The sequence below is a fragment of the Argentina anserina genome, chromosome 3 (assembly GCF_933775445.1).
Source record: "Argentina anserina chromosome 3, drPotAnse1.1, whole genome shotgun sequence".
Taxonomy (NCBI): Eukaryota; Viridiplantae; Streptophyta; class Magnoliopsida; order Rosales; family Rosaceae; genus Argentina; species Argentina anserina.
Window position 1 is genome coordinate 3982709 of NC_065874.1, and position 21941 is coordinate 4004649.

General features: G+C 38.6%; 2 protein-coding genes across 2 annotated transcripts; both read left to right on the forward strand.

Annotated features, from left to right (window-relative positions):
• Positions 1–1580: 1580 nt before the first annotated feature.
• LOC126785818 (eukaryotic translation initiation factor 4E-2-like) lies at positions 1581–7777 on the forward strand. Its single transcript, XM_050511469.1, has 7 exons — positions 1581–1779; positions 1853–1932; positions 2051–2163; positions 3183–3354; positions 6785–6910; positions 7344–7409; positions 7513–7777. The coding sequence occupies exons 1-7, from the start codon at positions 1581–1583 to the stop codon at positions 7561–7563; spliced, it is 807 nt and encodes a 268-aa protein (XP_050367426.1). The 3' UTR covers positions 7564–7777.
• Positions 7778–13140: 5363 nt separating this feature from the next.
• LOC126785821 (alpha,alpha-trehalose-phosphate synthase [UDP-forming] 1-like) lies at positions 13141–21427 on the forward strand. The gene is made up of 19 exons (XM_050511471.1): positions 13141–13890; positions 13957–14276; positions 14656–14903; positions 15038–15135; positions 15354–15736; positions 16197–16311; positions 16442–16543; positions 17037–17187; positions 17541–17629; positions 17999–18047; positions 18571–18671; positions 19152–19339; positions 19518–19635; positions 19769–19945; positions 20025–20147; positions 20221–20308; positions 20457–20563; positions 20665–20760; positions 21147–21427. Exons 1-19 carry the CDS (start codon positions 13141–13143, stop codon positions 21261–21263), a joined length of 3420 nt encoding a protein of 1139 aa, XP_050367428.1. The 3' UTR covers positions 21264–21427.
• Positions 21428–21941: the final 514 nt, after the last annotated feature.

Sequence of the window (21941 nt, forward strand, 5' to 3'; positions counted from 1 at the left end):
TAAAGTACTTAAAAACGTCCAGTTTATCAGATTTCTTATATGTACGCGGCGTATATGGTACATGAAACAATCTTAGTTATTGAAAATAATTTTATATTCATAGTCAACCGTGCATTTGTATGATAAATCATAATCTAAGCCATTCAAACTAGAAGTGGAAAATGGGCCTAAAAACCCGAGTCCGGACCGGACCCGGCACGTTAAAAATCGGCCCGGCACGGCCCGAACCCGTTAGCAGCCCAGCCCGAACCCGTTATTGTAATGGGCCGAGCCGGGTCGAGATATTTTGGCTCATGGGCTCGGCCCGTTTTTAGCCCGGCACAACCCGAGCAAGATAAATTCATGGGCCAGCCCGTTAAACACATAATTTTATATTATTTATATCAATATTTAAACAATTATCATTATTAAACTTGAATATTATACTTTTTAAATTAAAATCTATTGATTATTTTATTATTTTAATTACAATATTTCACAAATATTATCAAAATAGTGAATAAAACGTCATTATTTTGAGATACGGAACATTTTAAAAATAAGATTATAAAATGTGTGTAGTATTTTATTTATTTTACTATAAATAATTATATAAAACAAATATTCAAAGTACATAATATTTTTTATTTTAATTGTGTTATATAATGCTAATGGGCCGGCCCGCTTCTTGGCCCGACACGAGTTCGGGCTTAATATTTAAGCAAATGACCTGGTCCGAGCTCGGCACGATAAATAAATTGGCCGGTCCGAGCACGACACAAGCACAATTTTGGCCCGTTTAAAATGGACTGGGTCGGCTCGGCCTGTCCCTTTGTCACCTCTAACTCAAACTGTATATAAAAATGCACGCCGTGCACCGAGAATACTCTGTCAGTTTACCATTGGTATTGTATTGCTTGACGCTTAGACTGCATAATTCGTATCGATTGAGGCTTCCCCTGAATGACCTAAATGATAAACACCAGCACAACACACACACTCGACGTTAGATCATTATATGAATAAATCCTACGATCTAAAGTGAACCTATTCCAGTCAATTTACTTCCCCTCCCAACATCTTTGGTTACGACTTTCTTTTGTATGTCTTATGTGAGCAGTCCTCTAATTTCTTTTATTGTTTACAACTATACATTATTTGTTTAATAAAAAAATAAAGAAGTCAAACATAACCTATCATGTATAAAGAGAGACCGGTGTCACTAGAGACATACAATTATAAGTTTGACGTGCATGCATTAATTTTTCTTTATTTTTGAAATAAACATACATGTATTAATTCTAGTATCATTTTCAAATTTGTAAACGAAATAAAAAACTTCCACGTTTATGTGTGGCACAAAACTTGGTCACTTTGTTCTTTTAATTTCATACATACACTTCACAGTTCACACTAATACAGTATTACGGTATACTCGCCCATCACAAATATTATTTAAAAAGAAAACAGAATATGCGACTACATAGAAATGACTGGCACAAGATGACAATAAATTGGGAGGGCATGCATACGTGAAAGCTGTACTGAGGACTGACCCAAATCGGATCAGCCGAGACCCAAAAAAGCAAATCACCACCGAAATGGTAAGTTTCTCCAGTCTTGGAGGCTCTTCCCGGCTGGCCAAGGAAAGGGCCGAGGCTTTCCTCCGTAAAAACCCGAAACTCCCTTACACGGCGGCGACATCGGTAGCTCAGGTGCTCGGTTTTCCTTACAATATCATCCCGGAGCTCCCCGCCGTCCTCCGCTACCTCCGCAAGCTTTGGAGCTTGCCGGGCTGGCGTGATGTTGCCGTGTCTCTTGCCCGGAGCGGGAAGATTGTTGTCTATGCTGTTATGTACCTGCTTTTTCACAGTCTGTTCCTTGATACTGAAGAAGAAGCAGGTGACCAAGCGGGCGGCGGCGGAGATCTTCACGCGCAGCCTGATCACTCTGGTATGTGTTGACTGGAGTCTCATTCATTTCCTTTTTTATTATTTAGTGTTTTTTCTTTGTTTCTTGTTCTTCGGAGTAAACACGATTTGTTTCTCTATACGTGAAAATGAAAATGTAGGGTCCGAAGGAGACGGCGTCGGCCCACTCGTGGACATTCTGGGTCGGTAGGTCGGCCACTCCCGGCTCAATTTGCCCGGTCTACACCTTCACTACCGTGGAGGGCTTCTGGAGGTTTGTGTTTCTTTCATTTTCGTTATGTTCTTGTTTGTCTTGTTGATGAGTCTACTGGGTCGTTTGAATTGTGTCCCCATTTTGGGCTCTTGTGGTTTTTTAGGGTTCTAGTGTAAATGTGTAATGGGTTTGGTACTAACACGATGATGGTGAGTAAATTGGGAGCCAGTTATTGAAGATTGAGTTTGGGTTTTGGGGTCTGGGTCTGAACATATAATCTCCGGGATTTGGGGGTTTTAAGTGATACGGCTGTGTGGGTTTGAAATGGTATGTGATAGTTTGTCTGTCTGCATTTTGAACTCGTTATTAAATTACAGTATGATGTAGTCATGAAGTTACAGAAGGCACTAGCTGCCCAACGTTTTGCCATTATAGTGATGTTGATAAGGGCTTACAGATTTTGTATTAGATAGAGTGAGAATCAGGGCATTTGGGTTTGTTGTATTTTTTTCAGCTGCTTATTATGCTAAGTAAGTTATTCTATGATACACGTTTTAGGTATAATATGGGAGGTGTTCCCTTCCGCAAAGTTTACAGGAGAAGAGAATGAAGTGGGATGCTGCAAGTCTGTGCAACTGCGCATTGCAGTGCCCCTCTTTTGTTTTCTCGGTTCTTATTTCATAAACTATTTGCATAGTTCTAAGATACAACAATGGGACATCATCTTCTTTAACTTGCAAGCAATAATATTAGAGCTGACTCACTATTTTTTCCTTTCATGTTTTGTTGCATTTTATACCATCGATAGTGCGTGGTAACAAACTTGTCATATCTTATGTGTATGTGTGGATTAGGGAGGTGTTTCCATCAGTACTCATTATTTAGATTTGTCATATGTTAAGTAAATCATATGTCCGTGCTTTCTACTCTATTGGGACAGGGATTTCGTTCTGAAGTTTGTTGCTTATTATATTACTGTGCGCATGCAACTGCATATCTCATATCCACCACCAGTAATACTAGCTTGTGTGCTTTTGCTCATGTTTTCTTGGTACTAACTTATAACTACCCTGTTTCAGTTTCTACAACAACATGTGCCAGCCTAGCCAGTTGACTCCTGGTTTTGATTTTTATTTCTTCAAAGATAATATAGAGCCCAAGTGGGAAGGGGAGGAATCTGTTCATGCTGAGGGAGGGAAATGGACTCTAAGTTTCTCCAGAGGGGAATCTAACTTTCCCTGGCAACAGACGGTATGGTCCAACTGTTACTTTTGGTTTAATTGCTATTCAAATATCACCCTGAAATAGTTGTAGTTGTATCACTTGTATGTGTTCTCTTATTGCCTGTTCTGTCTGTGGAGCAGCCTCCTCGTAAAGGTTCTCCACACTGCGGACTTGGCCTGCAACACTACCTCGGCCGCGACCTCTCGTCCGTCCTCGGCCCTGTTCACGGCCATTTATCCAAATTCATCACCATTCAACAATTAACACTCAGTCATACATGTGAAGTCTCGAATTCGACAAAATAGATCCAACCAATATCAATCATGAAATTTCAGAAGAAGGTGAATCATCGGAGTATCGTCACAATACTCTCTACAGGACCAAACCATAAGGTATGGCTCCTAACACTCTCGCGTACCCGACGACATATCAATACCGAGTAGCATGTGATGGGTGCCCGCCTGCAGTCGGATCATCGCTCCCGGATGATATTGATAATCGCCAAATACACACTTAGGCTCTGATACCAACTGTAACGACCCCAAAATTTCGAGCTTAAAAACTCAAAATTTCAAAGTCGTTAAACACCAAACAATTTCAACGAATCGAAATCATTTAAAATGTCACAGCGGATCATCTCTGAGTTCAAAATACGACTCAGTTAAACCGATTATTACAACCCAAATTATAATTCAATATTATAACAAATGGAATTGCGTAATCCTCACAACAAACTCACAAGATAGTCACACAAAATCCTCACACAAGCTGGAGATAAATAACTTCAAGTCCTCTGAGCGGTCCGTCAATTCCCGCTAATCCACACCTGCGGAGTTATCCACTACACCATCGAATTGGTGCACCGGGATTGTAAACACAAACCCGGTAAGCTTTACAGCTCGTATGAGTAAAATGAAAATATAAATCGCATATTAATATATATACGAAAATCCACAAATCAAACAAATATAAATGCACTCATGAGTCAATGGACGGCCCATCTGGTTGTCCCAAAGAAATATGAAAAAAAGCGCTCATGAGAAATTAAGTAACCCTTCTGGTTACCCAAATGCATTTATAATACGGGTACCAAGAACACTGATACACATCTGTTACCCCTCTCGTAATACACCGCCGATATTGGGCAACCACCCGCTACCCAATATCAAAACAACAGGAGTACTCATGAGCAGATAACCACCCGTTACCTCTCATGCAGGACTCTGGCAGACAGACTAGAGCTCTAACTGTATCGTAACTTTCGCCTGGCCAAAGGTTAGGTTCCGACTTGCCACACACGTACAATAATCTCACTTCATATTGTACCAAAAATCACGTCCGAAGACAAATCACATTTTAACAATCTTCATGTTAAATCACGTACAATAATCTCACATCATATTGTACAAATCCAAATTTTCATGCTCGATAAAATCTTGTCATTAAAATGACATCAACACAATAAAATCATAACAGTATATTAAGTAGCAAACTTTATATATATGTATTTATTTACCATTTATACTATATATATATATATATATAATCCACTATATCATATACATGTCATAATTTTATCAACAAGTCCGAAGACAAAACGTTTAACAAACTCCATAATAAAATCACATACTTGTCATCGAGATGACCTATTTCAAATGAATTCATAACAGTATATAATGTAGCAAACTTTATATATATGTACTTATTACAATTTATACAATATATATAATCACCTATATTATATACATGTCGTATTTCAATATATAAAACTCTTGCAAAAATCTTGGAATCACCGCAAGGGTAGATTCCTAAATATGTGAGATTTTACTCACCTTATCGACTCGAGCGTAATTCCACAATTTCCGAAGATAATTCTTTTCATTGATTTATCGATCACCTTGAAAAGATAAGAAAAGAATTTAGAAACATTTCGTAAACCTTTAAATGCCGAAACAGTAATAGTCGGTTACTGTTCAGCGATTTTCGGTTTTACGAATTTACTGTTCACCGTCACTATTTACGTTACTGTTACTATTCACGATCACTATTCACAGTACTATTCACGATTACTATTCACAGTACTAATCACGTATTAATGTACGAATACCTAACCAATACGTATTGTTGTACGAGTACATACTGTTTACGTATTTCTGTATGTATAACTACTATTCAAAAGTACGTACTGTTTCAGTAAATAATAATTACCGTATTACCCTTCCAAAATTACTTTTATCTTTACTGAAAGTAATTTAAATTTACATTTACCGAATGTAAATAAAAGTTACATTTACCGAATGTAATTCACCTTTTTACATTTACCGTACGTAAAAATAAATTATAAAATTACCCTTCTTTAAATCACTGTTCACGCCACCGCACGTGGCGCTCACGCGCCACTCACTGTGGCAACGCGTGGGGTCCACGCGCCGATACCAACCAAGGCGCGTATGACGCCACCGCCGCCCCAAATCTCTCCCCTTCCTTCCTCTGCCCTTCCCACGGCCTCACGCCGCCCCTAGGCTATTCCACGCACTCACACACGCCATCTAAGGCGGCGGTGTTCCACACTCCACCTCTACCTCCGATCCTCCTCCAAATCTTCCCCAAATCAATTCAAATCACCACACAATCACACATAAGCATCATAATCATCATCTCATACCTAGATCGAACGGTGGAGGCTTCGAAAATCGTCGGAGAGGAACGAATCGCCGATCGTGTCGATTTCTTGTGGAAGGCGTGTGATGGCTCGATTAGGGCTGCAATTACTCGTGGTGGCGTCAGAGGGTGGATAGGGGTGTGGATCGTGTGCTCGCATCGGCGGAGGGCTGGAACCCGTCGCTGCTGGGCTCGGTGAAGTTCGACGATACTTCACGACGACGCTGGAGCTCGTGCCATGCTCGGTGGAACGTCACATCGGGCTGCTAAGCACCTTGGAGCCGGCGGTGAGGAACACCTCCCTCGGGGGAGAGAGATCGAAGGTGGAAGCCGAGAGAGAGAGGAGAGCTCGGGTGAGAGGGAGAGAAAACGAGAGAGAAGAGAGAGAAAGTGCGAAAGGGAGGCGGGCTGAAGGGAGAGAGAAGGGGTTTCCAATAATGGAAACCCTAATCTGAAAAATGTCTATTTATACTCGTTTCCAAAATCGGAAACTAACTTCCGACGTTAATAACTTTCGCGTCCGACGTCCAAATCGAACGCGTGACGTGTCTATGAACTCGTATCGACGAACTCTACAACTTCCGTGAAGAAAGTTTTCTCAAACGATTGACGGAGTAAAAGTCGATATATACGTTGCGGAATCGTAACGTTTTTACTAAATAAACGTTCTGAAACGTTTCCGTTCGAGTATCGAAATTTTGCAAGCGATCCAATTTCATTTTATTAAATTTCACAACTTAATAGAAATTAAACAATCCAAAAATTGTTCCGAAAAATCGGGTTAGTACAGTATTAGTTGCAAGCACTGGTCAATGAACAGTTTCATCATCGGCATGATGTATGTGGAGCGGTTGTCAATATTAGAGATGAGCAAGAAAAAATCTCTCTTTGGACCAAGAATGCAGCAAATGAGAATGCTCAGGTGATCCTACTCTATCATTTATTTGCATATCTATTGTACATTTTTACCATCAAGGACTTTCCAGAGATTTTTTAACATGTGATATGAACTGTTACTGCTAACTAGTGTCAATCAATTGTTCATTTCCTTCTTCATCTTTGTTCCTAACTTTAAAGAGTGCCAACAGATTTAGAATCGTAGTGAATTCCTTTATCCAATTACCATTGAGCTATTGTCACTCAATTATTTCCTTATTATAAAGGATCAGATAAAGGGGAAGGTACCACTAGTTTAGATGGTCTATATATGCATTGTCCCTTGCAACTGTATGGGATTACTGTGTTAACCAGGCTCTTATGGGCACCATAAACTTTCAACTTTGTTTGTTGCAGTTTACATGTTGCATTATCATAACTGAGATTTGGATGATGTCTCATATCGTTTTCATGTGCAGCTGAGCATTGGCAAACAATGGAAGGGATTTTTGGATATCAAGGAAACTATAGGGTACACAGTACATGTAAGGATCTCTTTTGTTGTGTTTTAATTACCTGTTGTGTACTCGATCCATAATGTTAAGTTAGGAAATTATAGTGTGTTTTGATCGGATCGGCTGTGTGCAGGTTGGTGCTAATGAAGAGGATAGCAGTGCCGAGAATATTTACACTGTCTGATCATAGTCTGATCATAGTAATTTGATAGAAAGAAACTCTTTAGCTCATAACCAAACCCTGCACTTGTTACTACAGGGTACTATAGGGTATATGCTTACATAACTATGATAGGTGACACAAGTACTGAGATCAATTAACCCTGCACTTGTTTGCTTATATGACTGATATGTGAGACAAGTACTGAGATCAAATAGGGTATGTTTACCCGGTGAGAATCATTGCATGATATGTGCTTATTATTTGTGTATGCATGTGTGCAAAAACCTACCCTATTTTGATTTTTGAATAAGGCAGAGATCCTAGACTAGCCAGGTCTCGCATAGACAATAAGCCAATAAGCTGTAGGATTGAGATTTACTGGGAATATATAGCCACAAATAGAGAAAGTAACAGGTTAGAGATATATACAGTAAGGAAAACACAGAAATATAGGACAGAAACATGAATTTATTCTGTTCAACAAGAATGCACAAGTATGGATGATGTCACTTGAAAAGGTTAATCATCAGATAATTCAAATGTGTCCATATATGCCTCTCCTGATGATAAAACTCCACCCAATTCTCCTCATAACCGTATTCTTGTGATTTTGGCTCTTCATTGGTGATGGCCGGACGAGGATTTCGTTTAAACTCCACCCAATTATAATGCCTGGCATGCATGCACGCACATATCACTATTGTCAAAAAAAAAATGCACGCACATATCACTACGTGTTAAAGTATAATCACTATCTAACTAGTATATAGAAACATTACAAGGACATTTAAAAAAAAAACACTACAAGGACACATATTAACAAAGTAGAAATACTCCACATTATAGCTATTCTAATTTCGAAGTTTATTGGAAGCCAAACAACAACTGTGGTACGTACCATGAAATTCTTTTCGTCTTGCATTGGTACTGTAGATCCTCGAGTCATTTTCTCGATTTGTAATACAAGTTAAAGATCTATAAGCTCCTTCCGGCTTTTCTTGCATCGACTTAATTATTGACTGGACGGCGACTTAATTCTTGACTACGGTAAGGGATCATGGATTTCCCATAGACCATAGTAGACGCTAAATTCTCTCTCTCCTCCCTCTTCCTCTCTACTCTTCTCTCTAAAATTTTACTAGCTAAATTCTCTCACATCAGTCACTAGCTACTCTCCTTCTTCAACAGTAATCTTTTAACAGTCTTCGTCACCTTCTTCAATTCCTCTCTCATGTTCCTTGCGCTTCACCTTTATTCGTACTTGCAGATCATCTCCTTTACTATACAATCCGAAAGATTACTGAGTAGTTAAAATTATACTCATCAAAAAAGCCTTCAATCTTCTATTTTCTTGTGGAGTTGATTTTTATCCAAATGCTCAGTGTTTCTGAATGGAAAACAGTTATTTCTGTCATTTATGCCACTTTTTTTTCTGATTTAAAACTTATGCAGGTATCTTGATCGTCGCAAGCGATTGATAATTTCCATGGATGCAGCATTTGGAATGGAATATTTGCACTCAAAGAATATTGTACATTTTGACCTGAAGTGTGACAACTTGCTTGTGAGCTTAAAAGATCCTCAACGAAGGCGGCCACGACGAAACGAAGATGCCGACTGTTGAAAACACCGACGAGGACGTCGGAAGCGATAACGCTTTAGGAGCCGGCGACGAAGAAACGAAGATACCGACGGTTGATAATACAGACGAGGAAGACGTCGGCGACAACGCTGTAGGTGCCGACGACGAGGATTACTGTTTCTCTCCGTCCTCGCGTCCAAGTATGACGCGTGCGTCGCCGGATTTCCCGTCATTTCCGAGACGGTCGATGAGTTGGCGGACGAGCTAGGGTAGCTCGTTTACGTTCTTTGAGAACTAGCTGAGAGTTTGTCATAGGGAATTCAATAAAGGATCAGTTAGCTTTTGAAGATGTATTACATCAGAATTATAAGTTGCATATGTTGCCCTTGACTTTGATGATAAAATATGTGATGTAATGCCATCAGATGTATTCTTTTTAAGGTTGCTTTATTTCTATCATTGCAAAAAATGGTTCTGCGTTTCCCATCTTCTTTCTTCCTCCTGTCGAGCGTCAAATCTCATGTGTGCGGGCGATTGCGCAAGTGCAGCAAGGCAACTTAGCTAAAAGCATTCATTAAACTCTACAACGCCTGAGGCAGTGAGGATTCAATTCTGGCCAACAAGTCGATTATCGTAATCAAACTGTGTACTTCTGTGATGTTGTTCCCTCCTCTGTTTAACGAAATTTGGCATATCTTGGTATTACACATAAATCTACAATCCTATATACCTTTTTTTCTAGACAAAACTACTGGTTGATACCTAGGTGTGAAGTGTGAACAATATAAGTCCAGGGAAAGTTGCTGAAAGTTGTATGGAGTGATTGAAGTTTGTTCTCTCCATCTCTTATATAGTTATATAGATGTGTAAAACAAGCACAAACTCTTATGTGTCTTGTTTAGCTTTTCCTCCATAACTGGAATGTTTGAAACTGTTAAGACACTAAACTTGAATGTTTGAAACTGTTAAGACACTTGAAGAAATCTTTTAAGGCAAGTTTTATGTTTAGATTTCCCAAACATTTGAGGAGTCATTTAGAGCAATTGGCCAACTTATATCGCAAACAGTTTTAGCATCTCATATATCATCCTAACATAGCACCACAGTTAAATGGAGTTTATGGAATCTAAGAATTCTCATGTGTCCAAGCCAAATCATTCCCAACCAAGGCAAAAGGTTAAAGGTGGCTGATATAAATGGAAAGCGGAATCAACATAGATCAATTCACGTACTCATAATTTCACCCAAAGTTTTGAAGTCGAAATTTGCACTGTGATTAACAAACTTGATGTATACCTTTTCTGCACGAGTAGACCTATACTAGTAGGAATGTGTTGTTAGAACAAGGATGATGTAGATATATTAATACGATTTTTTGAATGCTTGCCCCTGCTTTCACCTTTGTCAAATACACACACCTTACATTTCTGGATTAATTGGTTGTGAACTTGTGTGATACATGACCTTTTTGTCGATATTTAGTGGCCAGTTTTTTTAAATGGATATATTGATGTGACGTTTTCAGGTCTTACTTTTCGATTCTGGAGTGCGTGTCATGGGGCTAAAGAGTGTAGTATACGAAGATTACGTGGAATTGGCAAATGCAAACCGGTTAATCTACAATATATCAATGTATGTTATGTATCTCACATCCGACGGTTAACAATATATATTATATTTCTGACCCCACTCACAAAATAATATCGACCGTCGGATGTGTGATATATAACATACATTGATGTATATTAGAATTTTTCTATACAAACTACATATTTGTGTGACCGAGTAAGCTCATGCATTACAAACTACATGCAAACATTTTAATTAATCTTGTGAATAGATGCTTAAAAAGTTATTAAGCCATCAATGATAGTTGATTAACAAGAACACACATGTATTATACAAACATTTTTATCTTGTGAATTACAATTTGGGGTCTGAAATCCATTCACCCCAAATTAATAAAAGATTGGTAGATTTTAGAGGGAAATTCTATCATTGTGTGTGGTGTATGGACCGTTTTGCCCTTCCAAATACATGTCACACCATTGGTTCAACGAAACACTAACGAATGCGCAACATTTTTAAACGGTAATTTGTGTAGCATTTTAGGTAGCAAAAATTCATAAGTACTAGAAAATACATTTCACAATGAAAACTCATTTGAGAAAAACTGAAAAATATTGCATTTTTGGACTAAGAATGCTCAGGTAATTGCTAATTTGTTATCTCCTATTGAATCTATAGCTTCTGTGTACATGTTGCTAATCAAGTAATTAAAGTGTTAAGTATAAGAAAACGAATTACATGATTTTACATCTCTTCATCCCAATAAATGTGTAGCGATCTTGAGGGAACAGAAGATTACAACATCCCATCCCCACCTGCAACAATTCCTTCACACTGGAGCGTATGAGCTTGCTGAGCTGTCAGAAGAACAATATTGACCTTACCTCGCAAGACCTTCAATTGAAACCGTTCTCTCTCTCTCTCTCTCTCTCTCTCTCTCTCCTTCTTTTCACAGCAACAACTCGTTAATTACAGTCACCAAAAGAATCTAATTAATTACCCATTTGATCTTCGTCTTCTTCTTCTTTCCAATATCGGGGTTTTACTTTCAGCCATTACTGCACAGATTCAAGCTTCCATGAAAGGAGCACTGTGCTTTATTTGTCGTCCGAGTCGTTCGGGGAGAGTGGGGTCCACAGTGGGGTCATTTGGTTGGGTAGTTAGTCAATTATGAGTTTATGAATCCGTGGCCAAGATTGATCCAAACGGAATATTCCCCCATGCAAGCACATATTATATCACTACGTGTTACTGTTAAATCACTAGCTAACTGGCTGCTCGTTACAAGATTAACGTCCCAGTTAATTGTTACTGATTAGCCAACCCTAAGCTCCTAAGTCTTACCCCAATGAAACATAATTAACACATATTTCTACTGCCAAAAGATAAATATAGCAAAGCTCAGAGAATATGAAACAAGAGAAATATTGGAAGCAAGGTACAATGTATCTGCTAGCTATTAAACCATCGCCCATTCCTGCAGCAAAAACCAAACCTGTACCCCAAAAATGAAACTCGATCGAGCCGTTCGATTCGTCGATCAAAAAAGCAATACAAAGATAAGTTGGATAACTAAAATTAATCGAATTATCGGAATGAAGTTTTAGATCGATCAAGGTACAATTAACCCCTAATTAATCAAGCTCCTCCAATCATTCCTACTTGGTGAGTCGGTGATAGTACGTTCAGGAGTTCGTATTTATTTCAAGTTTTGTACATACGCGTTGATCATCAAAAAAATCTTAGTACACACTCATTAGAGCCTTACACTTGTAATACAAGTTCGATAAGCTTGTTCCATCTTTTCTTGCATTGATCAATGGGGTGGAGTTTTGAAGTACATTTGTTCCAAACAAATTAAACTTAGACGATGACCTGCTTATTACTTGTTTGCTGCAAATTTAACATGCATGTATATCGAATATTAGGTAGCACAAAATTGTGACATCATAAATGTATGTAGCGAGTATAGTTAGTATGCATACATATTTAAGCCATCTAAATAAAATGTATGGCGCACAGTGGTACTATTACTTCAGGCCGGTCTTCAACATCAGCTAGCTAGCTAGAAATTAATCCTGGATTAGCTAAGAAGATTAACTATAGTTTCCATAATTCTCCCCCGAGTTTCTCATTTTATGTAACAAATGGAAATAAAAAGAAGAAGATGCCATGACTCATTGACTGTAACAGAAAATGGGAATCTAGTGACCGTCTCTCTCTCCTCCCTCTCTCTCTCTCTCTCTCTCTCTCTCTCTCTCTAACCGAATTTGTTTGTTAGAAAAGTGAATTAACCTCCACACTCTCTGCTCTTCTCTCACAAATTTTACTACCTACATTCTCTCACTTCAGTCGTTACTATTCTCCTTCAACAGTAGTATTCTACATTCTTCGTCACCTTCTCCCTCCTTCCCTCACGCACACCTCTCCCCTCACTTTTCAACGCCATGCAAGAAGACGGCGACGGCGACGAGAAGAAAACACAGGCCGTTTACAACGCCGGCGAAACAAGTCCAGAGGTACCGCCCCCGGGGTTCGAATTCGTGGACAAAGACGACGGCGGAAATCCAGAAGGCTCGACCGGAGAGAAGAAGGACGCAGACGCCGACGACGATAAGAAAACACCGACCGTTGATGACGCAGGCGAGGACGGAATACCAACCGAAGACGAAGCCGGCAGGGGTAGCCCGGGGTCCTCGGAGTTCGAATTCGTAGAGAAAGAAGACGCCGGAATTCCAGAAGGCTCGACCGGAGAGAAGAACGGCGTCGACGAGGAAGGCATGGCGGCATTATTGTTCCCGGATTGGGTGTTCGTGCAACCCGAAGCTGAAAACGACGCGTCGTTTCTCTCCTATCTTGGCAGAGTGGCCGATATGAAGTATGATGAGCTCTCTCGAAATCATCCGCTGATCATGAACATGCTTGTTCAGATGGGTAAGGAATTGGGATATCCCATTCAAGGAGTTTTTGAGCTGCCTACTCTCTACCGGAACCTACGTGATCTCGCCAAAAAACCAAATAAAGAGGCGTTGAATGAGCTTAAACGGTCTGCAAAGACCGTCGGATCCGCCGTGTGTGGCTTCGCACTGATCTGTTTAGCGCGGTGGGAATTTTCAGTGATGAAAGGCCTCATTTACGTTTTGAAGCGAGGTTTGATGGAGGCCCCATTGATGAAGGGCCCCAAGCAAAAAGTGAAGGTATATTTATTTAATTTACATATTTATTTTTAAAGTTAATTGTGAGAGTTGTGACGTGTTTCTCAGGCACTCGAGATATGGGAGACGGTGAAGACCTTGACCGGCTTGACCGACGTGAAGCGAGAGCGGTTCTCCGTCAATGATCTATCCGACGAGGACATCCGAACAATTTTCCGAAGGCACGCCGCGCTGACACAAGGGGCTAAAGTGGCTAAGGCCGACTGGGTGCACTGTCCTCCGGTGAGCTCTGAAGGAGAGACCGTCGTCGGTCCGCGTGGTCATGTCTTCTGGCTCGATAAAACGTCCGCGGAGGCCAACCATGAGGATTGGGGAAGCTTGGTTCGGCCGGGCTTTGCCTTCTCGACTACGGAGGAGTTGTGGAGGAGGTTTGTGATTCTTCTCATCCTCTTTTGTCCTTTTTTCTTCATATTTGCTCTGTTGTGTTTGTAATGTCTGATTTTGGTGATTGTTGAAAGTAGGACATTTGGTTATTTCTGTTGGAGTTGGGGTTTTAGGCATTTAGGTGGTACTGCTATTTGTGCTTGGGGTTTAAGGGATACTGCTATGTGGATTTTTGGTATTGAATCTACCTGATATCTTTTCACAGTAGTTGAGTTACTGCAGATTTTATGGGTGATGAAATGATTGGAAATGAGTCGAAACATATACTATAAAATGCTGGATTTGACACATGATGAGGTTTCACTTTGAATTGTCTTTAAATTTGAAGTGCTTAAGAGTTGATCTACACGTTGCTAATGGCAGGCTATTCTCGAAATGGCTACCGAGGGGAGAGCTAAGGAGAACAATTCTTGCTGCACAAAGAAATGAACACAGTGCCAATGGTGTTGCAGCAGCAAGAGCTTTTGCGGATGTATGTGAAGGGCAAGAGGGACAACCTTCTAAACAACGATTATTGATTGTAGCCAACAGATTACCTGTCTCTGCAGTTAGGAAGGGTGAACACTCATGGCAGCTTGAGATGATTTCAGGATGGCTGACTGCACTTTTAGGTAAAGCAGAGTCTCTTTTTTAGGTATATAGGTTGTGGTATCATTTGTTTTTCTTCATTCTAATCCCAAAACAAAGGTGTGTTAATTTTTTTTTATCCAAATGCTCAATTAACTCCTGTGTTATTTTCTTGAAGGTCTGAAAGAGTTTGATGCCAGATTGATTGGTTGGGCTGGAGTGAATGTACCTGATGGTATTGAAAAAAAAGCACTGACTGAAGCTTTAGCTGAAAAGGTTAAAATGTCTTAGTTTCGTCTTGGTTATTTTTACAGAACTGGAGCTTATAAGCTGGCCATTTATTACTGCAAAATATTGATAATGATTCACTCCCATTCATGTCCCCCTACCTCAAAACACAGACACACTGGCATTCAGTGCACACACCACACACAATTTGTATGATTATGCACTTGACTGTTAAAGGAGAAAACACTAAACATTATTTATTGCAGAGGTGCATCCCAGTGTTTCTTGATGAAGAAATTTTTGATCAACACAATGTTTATGGTAACAACTTGTGGCCTCTTTCCCATCATCTTCGACTTCCACAAGAAGACCGCCTTGCAACCACCGACAGTTTCCAATCCCACTTTGATGCTTATAAGAAGGCCAACCAAATGTTTGCTGATGTTGTTAACGAACACTACGAGGATGGAGATGTCATTTGGTGCCATGATAGCCACCTAATGCTTCTTCCTAAATGTCTCAAAGAACATAATAGCAACATGAAAGTTGGCTGGTTTCTCCATACACCTTTTCCATCATCAGAAATATATAGGACAATATCATCTCGATCAGAACTTCTGAGATCTGTTCTCGCTGCTGATTTGGTCGGGTATGTTGGTTTTTTGTTAATCTGTTGCATACTCTGTGATATAATTAACTGTGTAAAGGCTCTCCAGCTCTGATCTTGGAAATGTGACTAAGATATGTGGTAAAACTGTTGTAGTGGTGACATCTAAGGCGAAGTCGCTAAAGGAGCTAGAATGTAGATTCAACTTATCATTATGTTAATCATATTTAAGGAATTGAAAGAAGTCGATGTGAACTATAGTTGACAGATTCTTTTTGTCATGAATCCAAATATCACTTACTCTTATCCGGAAAAGCTATAGCCCTTATACACCATAGCAGGATAATGTTATTGAGCCTATTTTTCCTGCTTATGAACACAGTAAGCTTTTATTACATGACAATGTTGTCCATAGTCTGTTGTGAATATGTTTTATAAGTTACCATCTGGTGTTGTACCTTATGAGCTTATAGATTCTGATCAGTAGACTTTTCATTTCCAGATTTCATACATATGATGATGCAGAACATTTTATTAGTGCGTGTACTCATATTCTGGGTTCAGAGGGTACATCTCAAGGAGTAGAGGATCAAGGAAAGCTCACTCGTGTAGCTGCGGTATGTCACTTTTTTAGTCCCTCAAATTTTTATCTGTTTATCAGCATATAATGTTTATTTTTATCTTTATCAAGAGTTACTTTACTTGGTCAATTCTCATGTTGCTCATTTCTTTTCGCTTTGAATTCAGTTTTCAATTGGGATAGACTCCGACCAATTTATGCAAGCTCTAGAACTCCCTAGAGTCCAGGAACGCATGAAAGAATTTAAGGAAAAATATGCTGGCAGAAAGGTAAGAACTGCTTTCATTTTAAGACGTGACAGCACCTTTTGGTATTTGGTTATGTGTCATTTACGTTTAACCCCCTATGTTAATCTAAGTAGTGAGTTCTGCACTGTAGTTGTAGCGTGCTTCTTGATATGCTATTGTTTAGATATGATTGCAAACACAACGTCCTTTTGTATTATGTTTCAACAATGTAATCTGTATCACTGATAGACTAATCACAAGTTCAATTGGCTACTCTCTCTCTCTCTCTCTCTCTCTCTCTCTCTCTCTCTTACAAGTACTAAAGTGCTCTCTCTTAATAGTTTTCTTTTATTAGAGTCAGGTAATGCATCTCTAATTAGGATTTAGGTTGTCGTTTCACAGGTTTGTAAATCTATCGTTCAGAGAAATTGCTTCTATGGCAATGGTTCCCGTGTTGAGTACATATTCTTCCTTTATTCCCTTTTACTATTTTATTTAATTTTCCAAATACTTTTTCCAATTCAACTGTTGATAGGTAATCTTGGGTATTGATCGCCTTGATATGAATAAGGAATTACCTCAAAAGATCTTGGCATTTGAAAAGTTCCTCGAGGAAAATCCAAATTGGCGTGATAAAGTAGTCTTGCTACAAATTGCTGTACCGACAAGAACCGATGTGCCTGAGTGTATGTTCCTTTTCCTCAAATATGTACCCTAAACTAGAATTGTATTCATCAGTGGTAGTCTATCTTTCTTCTTTTGTACTGTAGTACTTGTTTGACATAGACAAAGGGCAGCATGCTTCCAATTTGGTTCCCTTGCTTTTAACAAGTCAGTTTTATTGTTGATCACATTATAAATTTGTTCTTATGATCCGAATTGAAAAGTCTTTTCATTGGGATATAGCGATACTCTTGAAGTCTTTCCTCTAGTTTCTCCCATTCATGAATTTTATCATTTAATAGTTCAATCTCTGTGATCTACTATAACTCCCAGAATCTAATATATATCTTTCTATATGATGTGGTTTCACTCACAGACCAGAAGCTCACTAGCCAGGTCCATGAGATTGTAGGACGCATTAATGGGAAATTTGGGACTCTCACTGCGGTTCCAATGTATCATCTGGTTTGTTTTTATCCTCTTGACCTTTTGTTTTGATTCTGTTAGATTAAGCTGCTTCACAATAGTTTATGAACTCAGAAAAAGACCATGTTAATTGACTAAATGGAATTTAAACTAGAAAAAATGTTTTAAAATAGTATTCTGGATGTGAGATATGGAAATTCAATACAGAAAATAGTGTTCCTACAATAGAATGTTTGCATCATGCATGCTTAGTTGCTTACTTATCATTAAAAACCGATTTTTCTGATTTCATGTGTGTGTGTATTAGGATTTGTGTACTATAGCATCATTATTAATATTATGGATTATTGCTAGAATGCTAGTGATACATATACGTGAAGATTTCTTATACAACTTCTTCATTTACAGGACCAATCTCTTGACTTTCACGAATTATGTGCACTGTACGCTGTTACAGGTACTTATTTTTTCAGGTTTTTCACTCACAGCATTAATTTTTATTTTCTTCAATGATGATCCTGAAATGCTGAAGCTTTAGATAACTCTCGGCTTCAATATGAGTTGGATAATATATTCTAGTTTTTCATCGTTTATGGCTAATCAAGGCCACCAAAAATTGAAATGTTTTTGACAAACGACACAAAGACTACTGTCCCATTTTTGGGTGATAATTTTTATTAGAATTCAGTAAAGGAGTAGTTACTAATGGTTAAATAGCATATCACCTCCTCAGAAAAGATGTATTTACATGTATGTTCTTCTGAACCGATCTTCAAATGGAGAAGGCCAGTTATAGTGGGTTAAAATTGGAATTGGGAACAACCTTCCTGTCCTCATGCATTAATGTTGTCCTCTTTACATATTTAACCACTTTATCTTGCAATCAGTATGAAAGATTTGCTCAGGATACTATATTTTTCTTTACATTCTCTTTTAGTATAATAAATAAGAAGCTAACTTGCAATTGAACGCTATTTCAGATGTAGCGCTAGTTACATCTTCGAGGGATGGGATGAATCTTGTGAGCTACGAGTTTGTTGCTTGTCAAGCTTCAAAGAAAGGGGTTGTTGTTTTAAGCGAGGTAATTCAAACTCTCATGTGCAGTTCTGATTACATATCATGCGTTTTCCTCATTGAACTTTGTAAAATGCTTCAAGAAAGTTGGTTGCTTTGAGCTTGTATTTTGTCTACTTTTGTCTTTTCTCGTCCAATTTGTAAAATTACAATAATTAGGAAAAAGAAAAACAGTAAAACCAACTCTACTTTTTTTGTTTGATTTCTGCACACAGGACTATAATAAATATGAGATATCTGGATATATGTTGTATATGAAAAGACAACAAAATTTCAGAGAAACTTGGCCAAAGAAAAATAACTGTGAGGGAGAGGTAGGGTACGGACATTAACAGAAGAAAACAGTTTTTGAGCTTCTTGTTTAGGGTATCAAAAGGTCATCTACTTGTATAAAGTGCGGACATTAAAGATATTAAGTCGCAGTCTGTCTAATTATTATGTTTCATTGCTATGCCAGATCTGTTCTAATTATTCAGTTCATTTTTAGTTTGTAGGTGCAGCAAAGTATATTGATGCTGGTGCTATATTGGTGAATCCATGGAACATCACAGAAGTTGCAGCTTCCATAGATTATGCTTTGAACATGCCAGCTGATGAAAGAGAAAAGCGTCACCATCATAACTTCATGCATGTGACAACTCACACATCTCAAGAGTGGGCTGCAACCTTTGTAAGGTACTGATCATATATTGAAAATTATCTAGGTTGTTATACATTTATACCATGACTCATTTTTCATATTTCTCATTGTGAACAATTTCACTGTTCTTTTTGTCAAATTGATGCTCTGGTGAGAGTTCATAGTTCTCCAAGTTTAGCCAAATAACTGCTTTGTGAAAACTGATATTGGCAGTGAACTCAATAGTACTATTGCTGAAGCTCAATCAAGGACGAAACAAGCCCCTCCATTACTTACTACCAAAGGATTAGTTGAGGATTACTTTCCATCAAACAATCGATTGCTTATACTGGTATGCTATATTTTCATACTCAGTAGTTTATCAGTTCAACTTGAAATTGCTAGAACAATTCAGGAGGAAGGAGTCTGTTGGTTTCAATTTATAGTCTCTCATTATGTTCATTGTCTCTCTTCCTCCATTACAGGGATTTAATGCCGCTTTAACTGAACCAAAGGACAGCCTTGGGAGAAGGGGAGGTCAGGTTAGAGAAATGGAGCTCAAGTTGCACCCAGATCTAAAGGAACCTTTGGAAAAGCTTTGTAATGACTCAAAGACAACAATTGCTATCCTTAGTGGAAGTGGCCAAAACGTCTTGGACTATGTACAGTAGTCTTCATTCAGATAAGTTTTATTTCTAGGATCTTGCATGTTTGCATTGGGACTAATAATTTCTTATACAGGACTTTGGTGACTACAACATGTGGTTAGCAGCAGAAACTGGGATGTGCTTGCGTCTTACAACGGGAGAGTGGATGACGACTATGCCAGAGAATTTAAAAATGGATTTGGTTGAGAACGTAAAGGTTTGTATTATAATGCATTCTATTCTGGTTGACTTCTGTATTTAATTTCAAATTTCTGACATCTGTTTTTCAGCATGTTTTTGAGTATTTTTCAGAGGGAACCCCAACATCTCAATTTGAGCGTTGTGAAACTTCACTTGTATGGAACTACAAAGATGCAGGTAGCACATCAATTATTTGTTTTCTTCTTATTGCAGTATTTCTCACGTTTAATTAACGGTAGTGCATTACAAAGATACATACATTATATATATAGTACATTATATGTATACATATATATTAACTGCCATCAGTATGCTATGGTATCAGGTGTTAAGTTCAGGAATCTCCAAGCCAGGGATGTGCTGCAGCATCTTTGGGCAGGCCCAATCCCAAATGCATCTGTCGATGTTGTCCAGGGTGGTCAGTCTGTGGAGGTTAGAACAGTAAATGTAACAAAGATATATTATTCTAGCTAGATTCTATGTTTTGGATCTATCACAGTAACATTATGTTTTTTGTTCCCATGTTCGAGCAGCAGGGTGCAGATTTCTTGGGAGAAGTTGTTCTAAATAACAAGGGCATGAAGGCGCCAATTGATTATGTTTTATGTATTGGCCGCTTTCTACCAAAGGTGTGTTTCTTCTTGACTTAACTTAGTTGACATCTTCATAGCGAGAAGCTTCAACAGTAGCATTTTGCATATATTTTTCATGTGCATCTTTTTAACACTTCCCTTCATACTGCCATAGTTATAGTGTTTGTTAACACTCGTTACACAATAATTGAAGGCTAAGAGTTTATTCTGTATGTTCTTTGTGTTTTTCCCCCCAGAATTGATATAATGAAGAAGTCCTGCATGTGTTTGTTCCTACTTTGAAAATTGCTCAGTTCTTACAATATCAATTAGCTTTTCAGAGTACTATCTGAATTATTAGGATGCATACACATGCCAATACATTCTAGATGTTGACTTTAATGATGGATATGTAATGTCATGCCATTGATGAATTGTTGTAGGTTGACGACCTTAAATCGACTGACGACGTCCACACTCCTGTAAAAGGGCTAGATGAAGGTGGAGAACCAAAGGATGCCGACTCAGAAGGTGGTAAACAAAGCACGGAGAATATCTAGATGAAATTTATGGCTTGAACAATTTCAGACCCGCAGGACTTTGTTTTGTATTTTGTAGGAAGAAAACCAAAAATTGCACTTACAGTGGCTCAAAATAATGATGCTCAGAATTTTGCCGAATATTGTTATTGTTTGGTTGCTTTATTTTCTTTTTTCTCTTTGCAAAATGATCATTCTGCATGGTACGTCAAGATTTCCCATCTTGGCTCAATCTGCTTCAAAATTTTCCATCTTGCTTCCTTCATTAACTACGAAGGTAATGATTTCAAGTCTCAAGCAATTAAGCAATCTAGCATCTTGAATAGTAGGGTTTTAACATTTCATATGTTTGGTTCATTGTTTTCTGTTCGGAGGCCCTCTTTTTTCCATCGTCTCATAGGAGGTGCGTACAGCTTTGAGATAGAAAGATCACTCTTCAATCTTCATGCCTGTTAACACATCTCAATTTTTTTTGTTTTGTTTTTTTTTACCATATTGAGTTAGCAGGTCTAACTTAAATACTTAATGCCTTGATGGATAAGATTCATAAGAACCCTACCTCCTAGTGTAATTTAGGGGGACTCCGAGTCTCCAAGTCATACTCTCTTAACAATACTCCTACAGGGTATATATGAGTTATCAACCCCCCGAGAGCGAAGGAGATCACAGATGATGTTTAAAACCTTGTAGCAAATTATC

Excerpts from the sequence above, each read along its gene's own strand:
- LOC126785818 (XM_050511469.1), top strand. The coding sequence starts at position 1,581 with ATGGTAAGTTTCTCCAGTCTTGGAGGCTCTTCCCGGCTGGCCAAGGAA. Across the intron at positions 2,164-3,182 it reads ACCGTGGAGGGCTTCTGGAG|TTTCTACAACAACATGTGCC; the intron begins GTTTGTGTTTCT and ends ACCCTGTTTCAG. Across the intron at positions 6,911-7,343 it reads CAGCAAATGAGAATGCTCAG|CTGAGCATTGGCAAACAATG; the intron begins GTGATCCTACTC and ends TTTCATGTGCAG.
- LOC126785821 (XM_050511471.1), top strand. The coding sequence starts at position 13,141 with ATGCAAGAAGACGGCGACGGCGACGAGAAGAAAACACAGGCCGTTTAC. Across the intron at positions 13,891-13,956 it reads GCCCCAAGCAAAAAGTGAAG|GCACTCGAGATATGGGAGAC; the intron begins GTATATTTATTT and ends CGTGTTTCTCAG. Across the intron at positions 18,048-18,570 it reads TGCACTGTACGCTGTTACAG|ATGTAGCGCTAGTTACATCT; the intron begins GTACTTATTTTT and ends ACGCTATTTCAG.